At 47.8% G+C, this 19362-nt stretch overlaps 1 protein-coding gene across 4 annotated transcripts in view; it reads right to left on the bottom strand.

Moving 5' to 3' along the window:
* PPP4R1 (protein phosphatase 4 regulatory subunit 1) overlaps positions 1–11203 on the bottom strand; it is a 92751-nt gene extending 81548 nt beyond the window's left edge. For 2 of the 4 annotated variants that reach the window (XM_069731045.1, XM_069731047.1), the window contains exons 1-2: positions 11014–11203; positions 8408–8452 (exon numbers count right to left, since the gene is read on the bottom strand). In XM_069731045.1, coding sequence (XP_069587146.1) covers positions 8408–8452; positions 11014–11020 — 52 coding nt within the window. In that variant the 5' untranslated portion in view covers positions 11021–11203. The remainder of the gene's footprint in view (positions 1–8407; positions 8453–11013) is intronic. The other 2 variants (XM_069731046.1, XM_069731048.1) reach the window with 1 other exon arrangement.
* Positions 11204–19362: the final 8159 nt, after the last annotated feature.

Below are 19362 nucleotides of genomic sequence, written 5' to 3'. Positions count from 1 at the left end.
AGAGATCAAACTTTGAGGGGAAAAAAAAAAAAGCACAAAAAAGGTTAAGCAATAGCTATGTAGGGATGAACAAGAGCAGACCCCTTCCCGTGCCCAGTATGCATTTGCTGTATCACAGTTTGGTATATTTTCACATATAGCATCTGTGTGCAGCCAATTTGTGGCTTAATAATGGTGGGTGCATTACTGGAGCAGGGGCTACAGGGAGAAAAGGATGTTTTATTTTTCCTTCAGCAGCTCACTTCCAGTCATTGGGGGAGGTGAAGGTAGTCATTGTTTACTATGAGGAAGAGAGCCATTTATCACTTCACAGATCATTGACAGCCTGCGTGACACACTGGATAGTAAGCCGTCAGGCAAGGTTCAGGGGAGCGATTACAGAGCACTCAGTGTATGGTGACTGACAACTCCCTGCACCGCCCCAGTGACTGTAAGCAAGCGGCAGCAGGGAGAATATCACTTTGTTTTCTCACTGTAGCAGCGCTTTCAATATGCCTGCCAGGCATGAAAATGCCATTTAACTGCAGATTGCCATTGCATCTGCAGGTAAAGTGTTTTTATTAAGGTGTCAGGTTCACTTTAAAAGGTTAATGTTTAATGAGTTTAGCTTTATCAAGGTTTATGGAATTAGAAGCAGCAATGAAACAGACTTTTGTCCAAAGTGACTAACTGGACAAAGGTAATAAATAATTGTACACCTTGCTGTATGACCTACAAATGCAGTCATTAAACTTCATTAACAGTGGAGGCAAATTAGAACATCATGTACTTTTCCATCCACAAGTGAATGCAAAAAGTGGACTGTGTCAGCAGCCAGGGTTTGTTCACATTTTACTTTTTTTTACAGCAAGAAAAGTGAGTCGTTAAGGCCCCCATACACATTACATAGAAGTAGGCCAAACCCTCCAATTTCGGCCGATCATTCTATGTGTATGTGGGCATTGCCACTCTTCCCCAACAGATGATGGCAGCGAAGAGAAGGATTTGGTCTACTGAATTTCAAGGTCCAATCCTTTGGTGTAGCAGATTCTTGAAGAGAATCTTATACAATGTGTATTGGGGGTGTCAGCAGAGATAACTTGTCAAAACAATTTTTAGGTTAACATCTAATGTGTACGGCTGGCTGTAATCTTATACGAATATCTAGTCTGTATGGTATAAGGTACCGTCACACTAAGCGACGCTGCAGCGATACCGACAACGATCCGGATCGCTGCAGCGTCGCTGTTTGGTCGCTGGAGAGCTATCACACAGACAGCTCTCCAGCGACCAACGATCCCGAGGTCCCCGGTAACCAGGGTAAACATCGGGTTACTAAGCGCAGGGCCGCGCTTAGTAACCCGATGTTTACCCTGGTTACCAGCGTAAAAGTAAAAAAAAAAACAAACACTAAATACTTACCTTCTGCTGTTTGTCCTCGGCGCTCTGCTATCCTGCACTGACTGTGAGCACAGCGGCCGGAAAGCAGAGCGGTGACGCAGAGCGCCGAGGGACAGACAGCGGAAGGTAAGTATGTAGTGTTTTTTTTTTTTTTTTTTACTTTTACGTTGGTAACCAGGGTAAACAGCGGGTTACTAAGCGCGGCCCTGCGCTTAGTAACCCGATGTTTACCCTGGTTACCAGCGAAGACATCGCTGAATCGGCGTCACACACGCCGATTCAGCGATGTCAGCAGGAAGTCCAGCGACGAAATAAAGTTCTGGACTTTCTGCAGCGACCAACGACATCACAGCAGGATTCTGATCGCTGCTGCCTGTCAAACTGAACGATATCGCTATCCAGGACGCTGCAACGTCACGGATCGCTAGCGATATCGTTTAGTGTGACGGTTCCTATAGTCAAGAGCTTTTAAGAAAGAAACCTGTCATCAGGTTTTTCCGATATAACCTACGGCCACCATCTTTCAGTCCTGTGTTACAGCATTCTGGAATAGAAGTCTTAAGGTACCTTCACACTCAGCGACGCTGCAGCGATACCGGCAACGATGTCGATCGCTACAGCGTCGCTGTTTGGTCGCTGGAGAGCTGTCACACAGACAGCTCTCCAGCGACCAACGATCCCGAGGTCCCCGGTAACCAGGGTAAACATCGGGTTACTAAGCGCAGGGCCGCGCTTAGTAACCCGATGTTTACCCTGGTTACCAGCGTAAACGTTAAAAAAACAAACACTACATACTTACCTTCAGCTGTCTGTCCTTCGGCGCTCTGCTTTCCTCTGCACTGTCAGCCGGAAAGCAGAGCGGTGACGTCACCGCTGTGCTTTCCGGGTGGCCGGCGCTGACACAGGATGCAGGAGGAGTGCAGAGAAGCAGAGCGCCGGGGACAGACAGCTGAAGGTAAGTATGTAGTGTTTGTTTTTTTAACATTTACGCTGGTAACCATGGTAAACATCGGGTTACTAAGCGCGGCCCTGAGCTTAGTAACCCGATGTTTACCCTGGTTACCAGTGAAGACATCGCTGAATCAGCGTCACACACGCCGATCCAGCGATGTCAGCGGGAGATCCAGCGACGAAATAAAGTTCTGGACTTTCCTTAGCGACCAACGACATCACAGCAGGGGCCTGATCGTTGGTCGCTGTCACACACAACGATTTCCTTAACGATATCGTTGCTACGTCACAAAAAGCAACGATATCGTTAACGATATCGTTATGTGTGAAGGTACCTTAAGCCACGCTGCAAAACAAAATGATCCATTATTGTACTCCCCTTAAGGGCGGTCTGGTCAACTTGGCATTACTGGTCTTAATCTGGCGACTCCTTGGTTCATGCATTTGCCGTCCTCCTCCTCTGCTTTGTGTGGCCAACATTATGTAGGACATGTCATCCACACGTAGGAGAGGAGGACAGAGACTGCGAGAAGAGGCGGCGGATCAAGACCAGTGGTGCCTATCAAACCAGACCGCCCTATAGGAGTGTATAATAAAAGTTTTCTTTGTTTTTTTTTTTTGCTTCGAGGGCGGCTTGGAGACATATACAGTATTCCAGGATGCAGACACCAGGGCTGAAAGGTGGTGGCTGTAGGTTATAAGGGAAAAACATGGCTCCCTTTAAATAGCTTTTCATGATGTAGTTGCTAAACATATGGCACTAGAGCCTACAGGTGACAAATGCCTTAAAAGAATGCCCAACAATAGCACCCAGTAACCTTTGACTACAATGGCATCAGGGTAACATTATTCAAGTAATGCCTTTAATCCATCTATTAAAGGGAACTGTCAATTAACTCAGAGAATATATCTAGCTGCGATTCATGCTACTCATGGTTTAGGCATTGAAACACTGGTATTTCAGAGAGGATATACTTTGAAGATCTTGGTTCCATTATTGGAGCACAGACTAGTCCTGCTCCGCTCCTGGACAGCTCTTCCTAGCGCTGCTAGAAGAATTTGACGGGTCTCTCCCTTGTGTGTACATAGAGAGACGCCTGTCAATCACCTCTAGCAGCAATGGGAAGAGCCAGACTAGTGTCAAGTTATGGACCCTTTCTGGATCTCCAAAGTATATTTTCCCTGAAAAATATCAGATAGATTACATGGGATTTATTACAGCCATGTAAATTATGGGCGACAGATGCCACTGTTCGGCAACGATCACAATCTCCTTTTAAAATATACATTGGGAGATGTCAATAGGACCATACTATGATATGCTAGAAAGATAACTGGACATTAAAAAAGTTAAATTAATTCTGATTAGTATAAAGCTGGTCAGAAACCGTAAATGTCTGAAGAACTTGCAAACTTCAAGGATTGTACTGTTGGATTTCAACATGCACAGTTTATTTGCTTTTATGGAAGATAGGCCAGTCACAGAGGTGTCTGCAAAGGCTTAAGGTACCTTCACACTGAGCGACACTGCAGCGATACCGACAACGATGTCGATCGTTGCAGCGTCGCTGTTTGGTCGCTGGAGAGCTGTCACACAGACAGCTCTCCAGCGACCAATGATGCCGGTAACCAGGGTAAACATCGGGTTACTAAGCGCAGGGCCGCGCTTAGTAACCCGATGTTTACCCTGGTTACCAGCGTAAAAGTTAAAAAAACAAACACTGCATACTTACCTTCTGCTGTCTGTCCCCCGGCGTTCTGCTTCTCTGCGCTGTGTAAGCACAGCGGCCGGAAAGCACAGCGGTGACATCACCGCTCTGCTTTCCGGCTGGCCGGCGCTCACAGCCAGTGCAGGAAAGCACAGCACCTGGGACAGACAGCGGAAGGTAAGTATGTAGTGTTTGTTTTTTTAACTTTTACGCTGGTAACCAGGGTAAACATCAGGTTACTAAGCGCGGCCCTGCGCTTAGTAACCCGATGTTTACCCTGGTTACCAGTGAAGACATCGCTGAATCGGCGTCACACACGCCGATTCAGCGACGTCTGCAGGGAGTCCAGCGACGAAACAAAGTTCTGGACTTTCTGCAGCGACCAACGACATCACAGCAGGGGCCTGATCGCTGCTGCCTGTCAAACTGAACGATATCGCTAGCCAGGATGCTGCAACGTCACGGATCGCTAGCGATATCGTTCAGTGTGAAGGTACCTTTACTCTTCCTGTGGATAGATGATAACCAGCTGATAACCAGCATTCTTAATACAATCCCTTTAAGAGCATAAAGGTCCATTTACACTGAACGACCACAAACAGGTTTCCCAAGGAACACTTCACAATAATTGTGTAATGGTTGGTAACCTGTTTACACAGACAAACAAATAAAACCCTCGTTTGTCAGGTGAAGTGACCTTTTGAGATGCACCAAAAAAAAAAAAAATACAGGCAGCAAGTATCAGATGCAGGCTGCATGATTTCAGCCAGATATGTTTGACTATGAAAAGAAAAAAACATGGCGTAAAGGGAATCTGTACCCCCCCCCCCCCCCCCGGGACGTCTATGACCTATTAATATGGGCATACAGGTAATAGAAGTATGACACTAGTCCTCCCTGTATGCTTCATATTTGCGGTCTTATTTTATTACTGATTTGTTCCAGCTCCGGTGTGTGCGGTGCCTCCTGTCTTCATTAACATACCACCTCCTCCTATGGACGTCACATTGCCCTACAACGTGTACTGGTGGTCCCAGAATCCCGCACCTATGCCCTGCACCCTCCCCACAATCCATACCTTTTCCTCCCTTCTATGGGCAGTGTATTCAGGCTTCTACGCAGGCTAGTCACTGCAACTTCCGCCAGCAGCTTTCCCTCGTTGCTTCAGTTGTATGACCGATCTCTCCCTACACGAGCATGCAGGGAGAGACCTGCCACTGCAGAGGAGGGAGTGAGGAGAAGCTGCCGGGGACGGGCCTGTCCAACTAGTCTCCTATGGCTAGTAAACTATGTCTTTCTCTGAAATGAAGCAGCTTTCAGAGAATCATATATGGCCGAGTCCATGCATCAAGAGTCCAATACATGATACCTGTGGATTGGGAAACCGGTGTCATCTGTCAGGTTCATTGTAACTAGTAATCATTTTATTTTTCAGAAATAATCAGTACACATGAAAATAAGAAACTTAGCAATACATTTTTATTACATACATTTACTCAGTTCTCCTCCTGGACTGATCTTTCATTCTCAAAATGTTAAATTCATGAGCAAATTGCCTTCAGTGACTACAGACTTTCCCATTACTGAGATGGAAGTTGGTGCTAGAAATCCTATGGAGAACTGTCATTTTCGTCTCAGAACTGCAGAATGTCTGTCTGCGTCTCTAGCTTTTTCCTTATTCAGGAGAGAACTAAATTTGTCTGACAAGAGTATTGCAAAGTTGCTTAATTTAACCAGTGATGAGCGAAGGTTCTCGGATAAGGTGTTAGCCCCTGAGCATGCTCAGTGAGTGACTTTGGTGTGCTTGCAAAATATGTCTGAGTCCCCGCGCCTGCATGTCTTGGGGCTGTTCAACCACCACAACACAAGCAGGGATTGCCTAACAAATACATGCAGGCACGGAGGACTCAAACATATTTTTCAAGCACGCCAAAGTCACTCGTTTAGCACCCGAGCATGCCCAGATAACACCTTATACAGGTACGTTCGCTCATCACTAATCTTAATGTGTAAATTGAATAATTATAAACAGTTCCGCTTTAACATTGAGCTTGCAACACAAAGAAACGCAATCTGTAAAGTTATGCAAATCGAGGAAGTAGCAGATCTTGCTAAAAATCAGCAAATTATCAAATTTTCAAACACAAATCTAAAGTGTGGCATGTGGAAGGGGCATAAAAGCCAGATTAAAAGCAAATTGAGTTTTTATTTTTTTTTGACACAGGAAACCTCAAAAATTGGTTCAAGTCTCATAAGATGATTGCATGATGGCTCCTACATGCCTGCTCCCCATGAGTGACTGGTCTCGTCCTATACAAACACAGAGAGAGACCCGTCAGTCTAGGTCAGCGAGTACTGAGAAGCCACCAGAGATGTGCCTGACTGACTAGTCTTCGGTATGGCTCAGACTACAATGGCTTTTAAAGTATGCTATGTTTGTCTCTCAAATGTTGAAGCTTTTCAGAGTCAAATACACCTGGCTGAGATGATGCAGCCAATGTTGGATACATGTTGCCCGTAAATTGGGCAGCATGCATCGGATGTCAGGTTCTTTTAAGGAGGGAACCTCACACTGGTCTTACTGCCGGGATTATGGTGTGGGGCGGCATAATACAGAAGAGAGCTGGCCTCCTCTAGCCTTCATTCCAGGTACACTAAGGGTATGTGCACACGTTCAGTAACTGACAGAGCTTTGGATGCAGTGCATGTCCGCTGCGTCCAAAGTGCTGCCGTTTATTGAACGCAGACAATTCCGCATGTGTTCACTGAACTGTGTGGATTCAACGTGTCCAATACATTGTACAGGATTCATTTATTTTGCGGAGACTCACGTCTCCGCAAGATAAACAGGCATTTGGCGGTCTGGAAAGACATGCCGGATGTCCGTTTCCGCACGCACAGTGGACATGAGATTTCTTGAAATCCTATCCACTATGCTGTAACATCTGGACGCTGCGCAAGTACGCAATGTCCAACCCGCAGTGTTTACTGACCGTGTGCACCTACACTAACAGTTCGGTTACATTAATTTGGTCAAGGAACAGCCTTTTCTCCAACGTGTCCCATGTTTCTTAGGCTACTGTGAGCAGTTTGGGTGGCATAAATGTGTTAGCAAGGTCTGCAGCACGTCCAGACATTTCTCCCATTGAGCTCATCTGGAATAATTGAAGTGAGAGCTGGAAGCAGCAGATCTTGACAGTTTGTGATTCCTCAGACAACCATTAATAACCTCATTGATAGCAGCCAAGGTGGGCAAGTGGCCTTGTTTGTGTGTATGGCGCTTGTCCAATTTCATATCATTAAAGGGAACCTGTCACCCCGAAAATCGCGGGTGAGGTAAGCCCACCGGCATCAGGGGCTTATCTACAGCATTCTGTTATGCTGTAGATAAGCCCCCGATGTTACCTGAAAGAGGAGAAAAAGACGTTAGATTATACTCACCCAGGGGCGGTCCCGCTGCTGGTCCGGTCGGATGGGCGTCTCTGGTCCGCTGCGGCGCCTCCCATCTTCATTCCAAGACGTCCTCTTCTGATCTTCAGCCACGGCTCCGGTGCAGGCGTATTTTGTCTGCCCTGTTGAGGGCAGAGCAAAGTACTGCAGTGCGCAGGCGCCGGGCCTCTCTGACCTTTCCGGCGCCTGCGCACTGCAGTACTTTGTTCTGCCGTCAACAGGGAAGACAAAGTACGCCTGCGCCGGAGCCGTGGCTGAAGATCAGAAGAGGACGTCTTGGAATGAAGATGGGAGGCGCCGCAGCGGACCAGAGACGCTCATCCGACCGGACCAGCAGTGGGACCACCCCTGGGTGAGTATAATCTAACGTCTTTTTCTCCTCTTTCAGGTAACATCGGGGGCTTATCTACAGCATTACAGAATGCTGTAGATAAGCCCCTGATGCCGGTGGGCTTACCTCACCCGCGATTTTCAGGGTGACAGGTTCCCTTTAACATGTCGATTCTGTGGTTTCCATATCCATCTTCTTGGTCTTACAATTTAGTGATCGTTTACCAGCCTTTCCAGACTGGCAGACCGCATACTATCATGCACTCAGAGCGATCAGTAATGGATTGCTCAGTACACATAGGCTGCCACTGTTCTCTGCAGCGCAAGTCCTATACACAGGATGACCTGCTGCTAAGAAAAATGCAAACCAAAACTATATATTTTAATGAACAGATTATAATGGGTAAAAAAAAGAATAAATTGTGCTGAGATATTGTTATAAATGTGCCGCTGCTGTGCACTGTGTAATGGCCGTGTCTGACTGTACAGGAGCATATTCATAAATCAAATGAAGTCATGACATGAAAGAGGGCGTTTCACATTGAGAGGTAAGCAGATAGTAAACTATATGTGAAAATGAAACTTACATCCATCTATTTCTTCCTGAACATCATCCTGCAGCAGCGACAAATCTACGAGAAACATAGATATAATTACTGTAAGTCATGCAGATATCCTGAGGGATAGAGAGGAGGACAGGGACGGCGCGCAGAAACAAGTGTGGGTTACTCATGAGAAAACTACTGGTGTGGAGGGATAAGTGAGGAAGAGAACTGGAATTTGTGTTTCCAACCGGGATGAGACTGAGGATCTGCACATATGTGCATCATGTCTTCCATATTGCAGCATACAACATGCCGCCTAGTAACGCTGAATCCTCTGACTGATAGAGCTCCACAACTGCAGATTCGGCCAGCAGACTACACCACCGAAAGCATCACAAGTGTTAAAAGGGTTATTCCCAAAACTGAACATTAATCACCAATCCATAGGACAAGGATAACTTACTGATTGCCAAGGGTCCAACCACATGGGCACCTGTGCTGCATTCTAGCGAGACAGAGCCCATTCTTGGCATTGCAGAGGGTCCCAGACATCAATAGGGCACCCCTGTCCTATAGACAGACGATAAAGGGGTATTCCTACAACTGAAAGTTAACACCTATTGATAGGACATGGTTCTGATGCCTGGGACCCCTAGCGTCGCCAAGCATGTGGTCCGTCTCCAGAGAATGCAGTGGAGGTGGGCATGTGGTCGGGAAGTTCTCTGTCCTATGGATTGGTGACAACTTTGAATTGTGGAACCCCAACCTGATGCCAATATTGGGCACATTATAGAGATGATTTCAGCGTCATCCAAAAAGCCCACCCCTCTATAAAGTTCTGTAACTTTCTGAAATCTGTTGTGTTTTAATCCCTAACAATTGCTGATTGCTGTCAGTGAATGTGGCCGATCTGATTGTAGCCAGTGAATGGGATCCCAACCCAATGTGGGTGCCCTGCAGACCACTGTGGATTGTAGTCACAGGAGAAAGTAATGGACAGGACAGTCATTAACAGATGACACAGAATATTTCCACTGAACTTGATCCGTCCCCCCCACACACAGACACATCCTATCCGCTTCCATCACTGTGGGAGCAAACACGGCAGCCATGACTGTTCTCTCCGCAGTGGTCACCCTGCACATTTGACACAGGACACTACCACCCACGAGGGGTAGTAGATCTGCCCACATGCCAGAATTAGTGGGGCTCAATGTATTACATCTAGGGGGACAAGGGACAGGAAAATGGAGATCAACAATATTTGTCCAATCTGGGCACAACAATCTACCATCTCAAAGAATACAGGGCATAAGACTACGACCAATAACATAGGAGCAGCCAGCTGGCACAGGCTGATGCCCTGATCACCCAAAGTAAGGAGCGGTCATGGGATCCCTGACATTAAACTGTTCTTCAGTAAGATGTGGAGCATATCCAAGGGACAGGCCACCATGAGCTGGGAGCCACTGGTCACAAGGGGCACCAATGGTCTCCTGGGTGATGGCCGGGCAAGAAAACATCTGGAGGGGGCAGGGGATCACCAATACGTAGGGAGGACCTGGCCTTCTGATAGAGCACTAGGCTTGTGCCCTCCTGGCCGGGTGAACTGGCATGTCCTAAATACAGGAGGGCGCCACACTTGCATCACCCACAGCCGGGCACAATACAGGAGGGTGCCACACTGGCATCACCCACAGCCGGGCACAATACAGGAGAGCGCCACACTGGCATCACCCACAGCCGGGCACAATACACGAGGGCGCCACACTGGCATCATTCACAGCCGGGCACAATACAGGAGGGTGCCACACTGGCATGACCCACAGCCGGGCACAATACAGGAGAGCGCCACACTGGCATCACCCACAGCCGGGCACAATACAGGAGGGCACCACACTGGCATCATTCACAGCCGGGCACAATACAGGAGGGTGCCACACTGGCATCACCCACAGCCGGGCACAATACAGGAGGGCACCACACTGGCATCATTCACAGCCGGGCACAATACAGGAGGGTGCCACACTGGCATCACCCACAGCCGGGCACAATACAGGAGAGCGCCACACTGGCATCACCCACAGCCGGGCACAATACACGAGGGCGCCACACTGGCATCATTCACAGCCGGGCACAATACAGGAGGGTGCCACACTGGCATGACCCACAGCCGGGCACAATACAGGAGAGCGCCACACTGGCATCACCCACAGCCGGGCACAATACAGGAGGGCACCACACTGGCATCATTCACAGCCGGGCACAATACAGGAGGGTGCCACACTGGCATCACCCACAGCCGGGCACAATACAGGAGGGCACCACACTGGCATCATTCACAGCCGGGCACAATACAGGAGGGTGCCACACTGGCATCACCCACAGCCGGGCACAATACAGGAGAGCGCCACACTGGCATCACCCACAGCCGGGCACAATACAGGAGGGCACCACACTGGCATCACCCACAGCCGGGCACAATACAGGAGTGTATGACATAACCCCGGCCACCATCACAACTTCCTCACAGCCAGCAGCAGCCATCCTGTACACGGCACGCAGCGCCCAGCAGCCGCCATTGCCCGCACTTCCATGCCCTGCACCCGGGCACACTCCTGCAGCACATGACACCCTGCACCTCTCACCCGCCATCTTGTGCCCCGGGCCGCGCTGCTACATGGAGTCTGCAGCGTCCCCGTGTCCGCCTGTCCCCCGGTAGTGCGATACGCTAGTGTGAGCTGGATGACGGCTGTCCGCGCTGTATCCCGGCTGTGGCGCCTGCCCGGTCACACACACATCACCCAGCTCATCCGGACACAGCGGCCACCTCTTCCTGTTGGCGCACTCCGCGCCTCCCCTTCCTGAGCACAGTCAGCACACACACCTCACACACTACGCCGCCGCCACCTCCTACTCCTCCGGGGTCTCCACCAGCCGGTGTCCGGCCAGGCCTTATGTGTGCCCGGGCTCCACTGCCTCTGGCCAGGGTCGTGTTGGAACGCACCTTTTTGTTAACTTTTACATGCGTTTTTTGGAGAGGCCACGTTTGAATCCCAAGGCCATATTCACACTGAGATTTTTCACGTAGTTTTTGGAATGGATTTTGTGCACACCATGGCCCTAATTCAAGCACAATTTTGGTGTAAAAGGCGTTCAAAAGTCAATGTAAGGCCACATTCACACACTCAGTATCTTACCTCAATAGTTGAAGCCAAAACCAGGAGTAGGCGATAGATACAGAAGTGGTCACGAGTCTCTATTATACTTTTCCTCTGATAGCTCCTCTCCTGGTTTTGGCTAAGGCTATTTTCACACGTTTAGAATCCGTCACAATGCGTCGTTTTGGGAAAAAAATGCATCCTCCAAATTTGCCTGCAGGATACGTTTTTTTCCCATAGACTTGTGTTAGCGACAGATCGCGACGTATGGCCACACGTTTTGTCCGTTGTGCACTGGTTGCGTCGGATTTTGGCGGCCCATCGTCTGGAAAAAACATTCAAAGGAACGTTTTTCTGTGCGTTGTCTCCTGTTTTTTCGTCTGCGCATGCCCGGCAGGAAATCTCTCTTTCCTCCCCGGGACTGCAGACGGAAATGTGAAAGGACACACTTCTGTCGGTACATCGCGCCGACGCTTTGTGACGGGCGACTACCGACGGAAATGTGAAATTAGCCTTACAAATACTGAGGTAAAATACTGACCAAATGCTGAACGTCTGCACGTTGGGTTTTTGCTACAGGTTTTTTATGCACATTAGAAGCTGTGTTTTATAGTACCAGCAAATGAGATAGAAATCTCAAGCACACACTTGTGTTTTTTTTCCTGACTGAATTGGAAAACTGCTGCGTTTTTTAAAGGGAACCTGTCACCCCCAAAATCGATGGTGAGGTAAGCTCACCGTCATCAGGGGCTTATCTACAGCATTTTGTAATGCTGTAGATAAGCCGCCGATGTTACCTGAAAGAGGAGAAAAAGGTTAGATTATACTCACCCAGGGGCGGTCCCGCTGCGATCCGGTCAAATGGGTGTCTCAAGTCCGCTCCGGCGCCTCCCATCTTCATGCCATGATGTCCTCTTCTGGTCTTCATGCCGCGGCGCAGGCGTACTTTGCCCTGTTGAGGGCAGAGTACAGTACTGCAGTGCGCAGGCGTCGGGCCTCTCTGACCTTTCTGGCACCTGCGCACTGCAGTACTTTGCTGTGCCCTCATCAGGGCAGACAAAGTACGCCAGGGCCGCGGCATGAAGACCAGAAGAGGATGTCATGGAATGAATATGGGAGGCGCTGTTCCGGACCTGAGACACCCATCGGAGCAGGACCGCCCCTGGGTGAGTATAATCTAACCTCTTTTTCTCCTCTTTCAGGTAACCGGCGGCTTATCAAAGCCGAAAACCATTAGTGCGCATGCGCCGGCGCACTATGTCCCGGAACACAGCAAAATACTTGGGTTAAAATTTCCCCTCACAACATAGCCTATGACGATCCAGACGTGTGACCGTGCAAAATTTTGTGGCTGTAGCTGCGACGGTGCAGATGCCAATCCCGGACACACACACACACACACACACACACACACACACACACACACACACACACACACACACACACACACACACACACACACACACACACACACACACACACACACACATTTTAGATTACTTTGGAAGGCTTCAACGGATCCCAGTTATTCTGAGACTGGTTTTTCATGACATGTTGTACTTTACGTTAGTGGTAAATTTAGATTGAACATTTTTGTGTTTATTTGTGATATTATCGGAATTTATGCAAAAATTTTAACATTTCTTTTAAACATTTAATTTTTTGTGCACCCTTAAACCAGAGAGTTATGTCACGCAAAAAAGTCAATAATTTTTTAAACATAATTTTTTTTTGTTAGGAAGTTACAAGGGTTCAAAGTTGACCAGCGATTTCTTGTTTTTCCAACAAAATTTGCAAAACCAATTTTGTTAGGGACCACCTCACATTTGAAGTGACTATGAGGGCTTGTATGACACAGCACACAGCAGGACGCAGGAGCGTCGATCATTCACCTGATAAGGTTTCCATATTCACAAAGGAATTTATATTCGCAAGATGCGGATGCCGCTTATACCACATACTACCCATTAAGGTCCCCATTCTGAAACGGATCACTAACCAGGTCACACATCTAGAGAGCAGTTACCGCCCTGTTATGATCCGGTGGTTTGGACAAATAATGGACCTGATTGTTACTGATAATAAGGACGAGCTCTGGGACGTGGGAACTCTGCTGACCGCAATCACTAAACCTATCAAAACACACTAGAAATAGCCATGGATTGCGCCTAACGCTCCCTATGCAACTCGGCACAGCCTAAGAAACTAGCTAGCCCTGAAGATAGAAAAATAAAGCCTACCTTGCCTCAGAGAAATTCCCCAAAGGAAAAGGCAGCCCCCCACATATAATGACTGTGAGTAAAGACGAAAATACAAACACAGAGATGAAATAGATTTAGCAAAGTGAGGCCCGACTTACTGAACAGACCGAGGATAGAAAAGGTTACTTTGCGGTCAGCACAAAAACCTACAAAAGACCACGCAGAGAGTGCAGGGAAAAATACCTTCCGCACCGACTCATGGTGCGGGAGGCGCCCCTCTGCGTCCCAGAGCTTCCAGCAAGCAAGGCAATATTGACAAAAGCAAGCTGGACAGAAAAAATAGCAAACAAGCAAAATAGCACAGAGGAACTTAGCTTCTGCTGGAGCAACAGGAACTCAGAACGATCCAGGAGCGAACTAGAGCCATAGTACAACATTGACAGCTGGCATGGGGCAAAGATCTAAGTGGAGTTAAATAGAGCAGCCCACTAACGAATTAGCCTCGTCACCTGTGGAAGGAAACTCAGAAACACCCACAGGCACCAGAGAAAGTCCATGGACAGAACCAGCCAAAGTACCATTCATGACCACAGGAGGGAGCCTGACAACAAAATTCACAACAGTACCCCCCCCTTGAGGAGGGGTCACCGAACCCTCACGAGAGCCCCCAGGCCGACCAGGATGAGGCAAATGAAAGGCACGAACCAGATCGGCCGCATGAACATCAGAGGCAAAAACCCAGGAATTATCCTCCTGACCATAACCCTTCCACTTGACCAAGTACTGGAGTTTCCGTCTCGAAATACGAGAATCCAAAATCTTCTCCACCACATACTCCAACTCCCCTCAACCAACACCGGAGCAGGAGGGTCAACGGATGGAACCACAGGCGCCACGTATCTCCGCAATAACGACCTATGGAACACATTATGGATGGCAAAAGAATCTGGAAGGGCCAAACGAAATGACACAGGATTGATAACCTCAGAAATTTTATACGGACCAATGAAACGAGGCTTAAACTTAGGAGAGGAAACCTTCATAGGAACATAACGAGACAACAACCAAACTAAATCCCCAACACGAAGTCGGGGACCCACCCAGCGCCGGCGGTTAGCGAAACGTTGAGCCTTCTCCTGGGACAATGTCAAATTGTCCACCACATGAGTCCAAATCTGCTGCAACCTATCCACCACAGTATCTACACCAGGACAGTCCGAAGACTCAACCTGCCCTGAAGAGAAACGAGGATGGAAACCAGAATTGCAGAAAAACGGCGAAACCAAAGTAGCCGAGCTGGCCCGATTATTAAGGGCAAACTCAGCCAACGGCAAAAAGGACACCCAATCATCCTGATCAGCAGAAACAAAGCATCTCAGATATGTTTCCAACGTCTGATTAGTTCGTTCGGTTTGGCCATTTGTTTGAGGATGGATAGCCGAGGAAAAAGACAAATCAATGCCCATCCTAGCACAAAAGGATCGCCAAAACCTCGAAACAAACTGGGAACCTCTGTCCGAAACGATGTTCTCCGGGATGCCATGTAAACGAACCACATGCTGGAAAAACAATGGCACCAAATCAGAGGAGGAAGGCAATTTAGACAAGGGTACCAAATGGACCATCTTAGAAAAGCGATCACAAACCACCCAAATGACTGACATCTTTTGAGAGACGGGGAGATCCGAAATAAAATCCATAGAAATATGCGTCCAGGGCCTCTTCGGGATCGGCAAGGGCAAAAGCAACCCACTAGCACGAGAACAGCAGGGCTTAGCCCAAGCACAAGTCCCACAGGACTGCACAAAAGAAAGCACATCCCGTGACAAAGACGGCCACCAAAAGGATCTAGCCACCAAATCTCTGGTACCAAAGATTCCAGGATGCCCAGCCAACACCGAACAATGAAGCTCAGAGATAACTCTACTAGTCCATTTATCAGGGACAAACAGTTTCTCTGCTGGGCAACGGTCAGGTCTATCAGCCTGAAATTTTTGCAGCACCCGCCGCAAATCAGGGGAGATGGCAGTCAAAATTATCCCCTTTTTGAGAATACCTGCCGGCTCAGAAACACCCGGAGAGTCAGGCACAAAACTCCTTGACAGGGCATCAGCCTTCACATTCTTAGAGCGCGGAAGGTACGAAACCACAAAATCAAAACAGGAGAAAAACAACGCCCATCGAGCCTGTCTCGGATTCAACCGTTTAGCAGACTCAAGATAAGTCAAATTTTTGTGACCTGTCAAGACCACCACGCGATGCTTGGCTCCTTCAAGCCAATGACGCCACTCCTCGAATGCCCACTTCATGGCCAACAATTCTCGATTACCAACATTACAATTGCGCACAGCAGGCGAAAACTTTCTAGAAAAGAAAGCACATGGCTTCATTGCCGAGCCATCAGAACTTTTTTGCGACAAAACAGCCCCTGCCCCAATCTCAGAGGCATCAACCTCAACCTGAAACGGGAGCGAAACATCTGGCTGGCACAACACAGGGGCAGAAGAAAAACGACGCTTCAATTCCTGAAAAGCATCCACGGCCGGAGAAGACCAATTGACCACATCAGCACCCTTCTTGGTCAAATCAGTCAACGGTTTAGCAACACTAGAAAAATTAGCGATGAAGCGACGATAAAAATTAGCAAAGCCCAGGAACTTTTGCAGTCTCTTCACAGATGTCGGCTGAGTCCAATCATGAATGGCCTGGACTTTAACAGGGTCCATCTCGACAGTAGAAGGGGAAAAAATGAACCCCAAAAATGAAACCTGAACTCCAAAGAGACACTTTGACCCCTTCACAAACAAGGAATTCGCACGAAGGACCTGGAACACCATTCTGACCTGCTTCACATGAGACTCCCAATCATCCGAAAAGACCAAAATATCATCCAAATACACCATCAGGAATTTATCCAGGTACTCTCGGAAGATGTCATGCATAAAAGAATGAAATACTGATGGAGCATTGGAAAGCCCGAATGGCATCACCAGGTACTCAAAATGGCCCTCGGGCGTATTAAATGCTGTTTTCCATTCATCGCCCCGTTTAATACGCACAAGATTATACGCCCCTCGAAGGTCTATCTGGGTAAACCAACTAGCCCCTTTAATACGAGCAAACAAGTCGGACAGCAACGGCAAAGGATACTGAAATTTGACTGTAATTTTATTAAGAAGGCGGTAATCAATACAAGGTCTCAAACAACCATCCTTCTTGGCCACAAAAAAGAACCCTGCTCCCTACGGTGATGACGATGGGCGAATATGGCCTTTCTCCAAGGATTCCTTTATATAACTCCGCATAGCGGCGTGTTCTGGCACAGATAAATTGAACAATCGGCCCTTAGGAAACTTACTACCAGGAATCAAATTAATTGCACAATCGCAATCCCTATGAGGAGGTAGGGCACTGGCTTTGGGCTCATCAAATACATCCTGATAATCCGACAAAAACTCCGGAACTTCAGAAGGAGTAGAAGACGAAATTGACAAAAATGGAACATCACCATGTACCCCCTGGCAACCCCAGCTGGACACAGACATAGATTTCCAGTCCAATACTGGATTATGGACCTGTAGCCATGGTAACCCTAAAACGACCACATCATGCAGATTATGTAACACCAAAAAACGGATATCTTCCTGATGTGCAGGAGCCATGCACATGGTCAATTGGGTCCACTACTGAGGCTTATTCTTGGCCAAAGGCGTAGCATCAATTCCTCTCAATGGAATAAGATGCTGCAAGGGCTCCAAGAAAAAACCACAGCGCCTAGCATACTCCAAGTCCATCAAATTCAGGGCAGCGCCTGAATCCACAAATGCCATAACAGAATAGGACGACAAAGAGCAAATTAGAGTAACGGACAAAAGAAATTTAGACTGTACCGTACCAATGGTGGCAGACTTAGCGAATCGCTTAGTGTGCTTAGGACAATCGGAGATAGCATGAGTGGAGTCACCACAGTAAAAACACAGCCCATTCTGACGTCTGTGTTCCTGCCGTTCAGCTCTGGTCAAAGTCCTATCACACTGCATAGGCTCAGGCCCATGCTCAGATAGTACCGCCAAATGGTGCACGGTTTTACGCTCACGCAAGCGCCGATCGATCTGAATAGCCAAAGACATAGACTCATTCAGACCAGCAGGCATGGGAAATCCCACCATGACATCTTTAAGGGCTTCAGAGAGACCCTTTCTGAAGATTGCTGCGAGGGCACATTCATTCCACTGAGTGAGCACAGACCACTTTCTAAACTTCTGACAATATATCTCTGCTTCATCCTGACCCTGACATAGAGCCAGCAAGATTTTCTCTGCCTGATCCACTGAATTAGGTTCGTCATAAAGCAATCCGAGCGCCAGGAAAAACTCATCTACATCACGCAATACCGGGTCTCCTGGCGCAAGGGAAAATGCCCAGTCTTGAGGGTCGCCACGTAATAAGAAAATAATGATCCTTACCTGTTGAACAGGATCACCTGAGGAGCGAGGTTTCAAAGCTAGAAACAATTTACAATTATTTTTGAAATTCAAGAACTTAGATCTATCACCAAAAAATAAATCAGGAATTGGAATCCTAGGCTCTGACATCGGATTCTGAACCACAAAATCTTGAATGTTTTGTACCCTTGTAGTGAGATTATCCATCCAAGAGGACAGACCTTGAATGTCCATGTCTATACCTGTGTTCTGAACCACCCAGAGGTAAAGGGGAAAAGTGAGACAGAACACGCTGCAAAGAAAAAAAAATGGTCTCAGAGCTTCACTTATCCCTCTATTGAGATGCATCAATACTTTTGGCCAGCTGTACTGTTATGATCCGGTGGTTTGGACAAATAATGGACCTGATTGTTACTGATAATAAGGACGAGCTCTGGGACGTGGGAACTCTGCTGACCGCAATCCCTAAACCTATCAAAACACACTAGAAATAGCCGTGGATTGCGCCTAACGCTCCCTATGCAACTCGGCACAGCCTAAGAAACTAGCTAGCCCTGAAAATAGAAAAATAAAGCCTACCTTGCCTCAGAGAAATTCCCCAAAGGAAAAGGCAGCCCCCCACATATAATGACTGTGAGTAAAGACGAAAATACAAACAAAGAGATTAAATAGATTTAGCAAAGTGAGGCCCGACTTACTGAACAGACCGAGGATAGAAAAGGTTACTTTGCGGTCAGCACAAAAACCTACAAAAGACCACGCAGAGAGTGCAGGGAAAAATACCTTCCGCACCGACTCATGGTGCGGGAGGCGCCCCTCTGCGTCCCAGAGCTTCCAGCAAGCAAGGCAATATTGACAAAAGCAAGCTGGACAGAAAAAATAGCAAACAAGCAAAATAGCACAGAGGAACTTAGCTTCTGCTGGAGCAACAGGAACTCAGAACGATCCAGGAGCGAACTAGAGCCATAGTACAACATTGACAGCTGGCATGGGGCAAAGATCTAAGTGGAGTTAAATAGAGCAGCCCACTAACGAATTAGCCTCGTCACCTGTGGAAGGAAACTCAGAAACACCCACAGGCACCAGAGAAAGTCCATGGACAGAACCAGCCGAAGTACCATTCATGACCACAGGAGGGAGCCTGACAGCAGAATTCACAACACCGCCCCTGGAAATTACAGGGATACTTC

The sequence above is a fragment of the Ranitomeya imitator genome, chromosome 6, assembly GCF_032444005.1.
Source record: "Ranitomeya imitator isolate aRanImi1 chromosome 6, aRanImi1.pri, whole genome shotgun sequence".
Lineage (NCBI taxonomy): Eukaryota > Metazoa > Chordata > Amphibia > Anura > Dendrobatidae > Ranitomeya > Ranitomeya imitator.
Note: the sequence above shows the minus strand (reverse complement) of the source record. Positions and strands in the feature narration are given on the sequence as shown.